The sequence below is a fragment of the Priapulus caudatus genome, unplaced genomic scaffold, assembly GCF_000485595.1.
Source record: "Priapulus caudatus unplaced genomic scaffold, Priapulus_caudatus-5.0.1 Scaffold75, whole genome shotgun sequence".
In the NCBI taxonomy this organism is placed as follows: Eukaryota; Metazoa; Priapulida; class Priapulimorpha; order Priapulimorphida; family Priapulidae; genus Priapulus; species Priapulus caudatus.
Window position 1 is genome coordinate 864,305 of NW_014577136.1, and position 4,348 is coordinate 868,652.

Consider the following 4,348-nt stretch of genomic DNA (forward strand, 5'->3'; position numbering starts at 1 on the left):
CAGGAGGTAACCACGCATCGTAGAAATTGAACTGCATCTCCGTGACACCAGGAGACCCGATCAGAGCGGGTTGTAGACGCGCGACGTCAGCGGGGGGGCTGGACAGGCGCGCATACAGGTCTGTCCCGGACGGGCGACCATGCTCGACGTGAAATGCAAGTCACGTCCTGCGCCAGACATGCCACATAATAAGACTACGCATCAGATTAACTCCTACCTGACCGCCCTAAGCAATCGCCCGATTTATGCCATTTGCACCACGAACGATAAAACGAATTATACTGACGAAGCCTTTCAACGAAAACTTATTTTTTCGCACTTGACACGTTCCGAATCAATATTTCGAGCGTATGTAACGAGTGTGAAATGGATAAGCATAACCACTGGGGAAAACACCGTGTCGTCCGTCCCGTACCCTTCACGTGACCTGCAGGACCAGATCTAATTGCAAATTTTCAGTATTGTAATAGACAAACCCCACACACCGGACTCCGCTCATCTATAGCGCGTTGCCTTAATCACATGCAGCATCATCGCCATCGCTCGTCGTCATCGCGCTCATTCTCATCTATATTGCTGTTCTGCCCGACAATCATCACGGGGGAAGCATCAATCCACCTGCCCTATTATCCGTCACACTGGGCCAATTGCCATTATCTGATCCGCCGGTAACGATATCCCTCCCTCCCCTCCCCTCCTGCCCCTCTTCCTCCTCCTTCCTCCCCTCCTCCTCCTCCATCATCGTCATCATCATCATCATCATCATCATCATCATCGTCAGAATCAGCATCGCAGGATGGTCACGTTCGCTAAATCACTGTAGAAGGTTATTGTTGGCGCTTGCTAATTTCCCTGCGGACATTCGAGCTTTCATCGAATCATCGACGCAGCATCGTATAGATTGTGTGTTTCGCTCCCGATGTTTTCCCTGCGTCACGCGCGCGCTTACTTTCGTTTGCTCCGTTCCGAAAAGTCGACACATCTGCGCTTGTGTTTGTCGTAGGCGCAGTAAGGGTCCTTCACGCAGTCGCCACAGAATCTGTAGCGGGAGCATTGCGACACCGATAGCTGGTAGACAGCTGAGTCCGTGCCGACGTACACATAGTTCATCTGCAGTAGTACGCGATACAAATAGTACCAACAGCTAATAATACCTAGGTATATATACCCTATGTATACCCTATATACTATATATATTAGCTCTTAATATTATACGTATCGCAGCAGACAGTACAAGCGTTACACATAGTAACAGGCAACACACGCGTTACATATATAGCAAAGAATGATACAAGTTTTACGCATATTAGCAGACGATGCAAGCGTGATAAATCGTAGCAGATAGTAGAAGTATTACATGTAGTAGCAAACGGAAAGAATGTTTTAAGTAGTAGAACACGTTACACGCGCAAAACGCGAGAGGGTTACAGCCGCGAATAGGGGCGTAAGGTGCATGTAGGTGTAAAAATTTAAAAGGTCGCTGGTTAGGTTTGCGTGTACCTGAGAGATTTTCATGGTGCGTATGGGCTCTGGTTTGGCGAGATTATAGACAGCGAGAAGCGATGCGGCAACGTTGCCGCTGCTGTCGTTGTACTGCACCACCTTGTGAATGACTCCGCCATCTAAAACACAAGCGTTCGGCTCACGTCACGCACACGTATAACAATACCCGTTTCAACGCACACCTTGTATCCGATATCCGTCTATCCGGCGCGATTTAACATAATAAAATCGAGCATATGCGCGTTTGATGTATTAAAAAAAACTTTTGCCAAGATACACCGATACCGCGTCCTTGGCGCATCTCCACTTGAAACCTCTACAGTGGCTACTGGCTACCGTGCGTCACCTGTCGCTAGAAAGTAGACGAGGTAAACGTCGTCTTTCGCCTGCACGCGGTCGACGACGATGTTGGTGAAGGTAACGTCATGCGCGTAGTATACGGGAGCGCCGTGTTGGGATGACACGAGCGAGTCCATGAGCGGATGATGTGACATGAAGTGCAGGACGTCATCGCGCAGCGACTTGCTCTCGTTCACGCACTACGCGACATCGGGGAAGGAATATCAGTGGGAGGATGGTACATCATAAATTTTTATAATATTGAATAATGAACGGTGCATGAGAGTGATTTTAATATTTTCAATCGCTACATGTATGCATATATCTATTTAAATAAATAAATAAATAAAAAGTACTATATATACAACATGTTCTGTTTGCATCTATGACAAATACGACATACACTGTACGCATATACGCTCTTCTATGACACTATTTGTCATAGGAAGATTCTTTCTATGACAAATATTGGCGAGTCAACTTCGTTCCGCTTTACAGCTGAAATTCACTGCTTGCGTTCATAATAGCGCTCCTAAACTCATATGATGCGCACAACACATACAACAATATTTGTCATAGGAAGAATCTTCCTATGATAAATAGTTTCATAGGAGAGCGTGTATGCGTATGTCGTATTTGTCATAGATGCTAGCAGAACATGTTGATTTGTCATAGGAAGAATCTTCCTATGACAAATAGTGTCATAGGAGAGCGTGTATGCGTATGTCGTATTTGTCATAGATGCTAGCAGAACAGGCTGATTTGTCATAGGAAGAATCTTCGTATGACAAATAGTGTCGTAGGAGAATGTATATGCGTATGTCGTATTTGTCATAGATGCTAGCAGAACATGTTGATTTGTCATAGGAAGAATCTTCGTATGACAAATAGTGTCGTAGGAGAGCGTGTATGCGTATGTCGTATTTGTCATAGATGCTAGCAGAACAGGCTGATATAATATATATATATATATATATATANCTATAGATCACCTACCTGTGAAGTTAATGTGGGGACAGCTACCTGTGAAGTTAATGTGGGGAGTCCAGCTCTATAGATCACCTACCTGTGAAGTTAATGTGGGGACAGCTACCTGTGAAGTTAATGTGGGGAGTCCAGCTCTATAGATTACCTACCTGTGAAGTTAATGTGGGGACAGCTACCTGTGACGTTAATGTGGGGGGACAGCTCTATAGATTACCTACCTGTGAAGTTAATGTGAGTCCAGCTCTATAGATTACCTACCTGTGAAGTTAATGTGGGGACAGCGGTGGGGCTTGCACATCACCGCGACGACGGCGATCCCGCTAGCCGTGCGAACAGGTTTCGCTTTCAGCTTCGGCAGCAGAGCCTTCCTGTATGCGGCCGGCACGGCGGCGATGATGTCGACGAGGCGTGGCTGCGACGCGAGACCGTGCTTGCTCGCCGCGCGGCTCTTAAGGCGGTTGAGGTTGACGTCGCGGGAGCCGTCGTGCGCACTAACGAGCTCGCTAATGATCTCCGCCACCGTCAGCATCATCAGCTGCTCCCGCGACGCCGCGGGCGCCCGAGACTTCTTCTTCGTCATCGCGGGGAACCGACGTCGAGACTCGTGTTTGTTTTCTCGCCGGGCGAGACGAGCTTGCGTTCAGTCGGAGATGGGCTGCGACGTAAACAAAACATCACGATTACTATTGCGGCTATGGTCACTACTGTGACAGCATCATGATCAGTAACACCAGTATTACAGTGCCAGTAATCAAGCAGTATCAAGTATGCCAGATAGACAATCTCTCAAGATGTCAAAGTCTAATATTGAAATAGTCAGAGTCGCCAGAGGAATTAGTCTAAAAGGAACTGTAGCGGGTGAGTGAGAGAAGGAAACAGAGAGAGAGGAGCTTAAAATTTGGGCGCAAATACACTTTCCTACCGGTCAATAATAGCTAATTAATTAGACTAATCGTGCATCAATAAACTGGAAATTCACAGAGATGATAGCTAACACATGTGTCTTTATGTATGTAGAAGTATAGAAACGTAACTCAAATCCTTCGTGCCATATGATAGTCAATACACTTGCCTGCCGCGTATAGAAGTGCGTATATTAGCCTATGAGTGATACCGGGCGTATACATTTGGTAATTAATTAGATTAATCGTGTGTCAATAAACTGGAAATTCACAGAGATGATAGCTAACACATGTGTCTTTATGTATGTAGAATTCTAGAAATGTACCTCAACTCGTTCGCTCCATGTGCTTGTAACTGCACTTTCTTACCGGCAGTATATGGTCGCGCCTGCCTGCAGCCGTGCCTGTATAAGCCTATGGGCATTACCGCACGTGAATAATAGCTAATTAATTAGACTAATTGTGTGTCAATAAACTCGAAATTCACAGATAGCTAACACGTGTCATTATGTATGTAGATTTTTAGAATTGTATCTCAACTCGTTCGCGAGCAATAACAGTTAGTGCACTTGCCTACCAGTCATAGCGCGACAGCGGATGATGTGGGTGGGGGGTGG

The 4,348-nt window shown here is 46.1% G+C and overlaps 1 protein-coding gene across 1 annotated transcript in view; it reads right to left on the bottom strand.

The window, feature by feature from the left end:
• Nucleotides 1-2,837: 2,837 nt before the first annotated feature.
• Nucleotides 2,838-4,348, bottom strand: part of LOC106821505 (elongator complex protein 3-like) — a 3,691-nt gene continuing 2,180 nt past the window's right edge. The window contains exons 2-4 of the mRNA XM_014826351.1: nucleotides 3,084-3,484; nucleotides 2,979-3,030; nucleotides 2,838-2,935 (exon numbers count right to left, since the gene is read on the bottom strand). Coding sequence (XP_014681837.1) covers nucleotides 2,894-2,935; nucleotides 2,979-3,030; nucleotides 3,084-3,409 — 420 coding nt within the window. The 5' untranslated portion in view covers nucleotides 3,410-3,484 and the 3' untranslated portion in view covers nucleotides 2,838-2,893. The remainder of the gene's footprint in view (nucleotides 2,936-2,978; nucleotides 3,031-3,083; nucleotides 3,485-4,348) is intronic.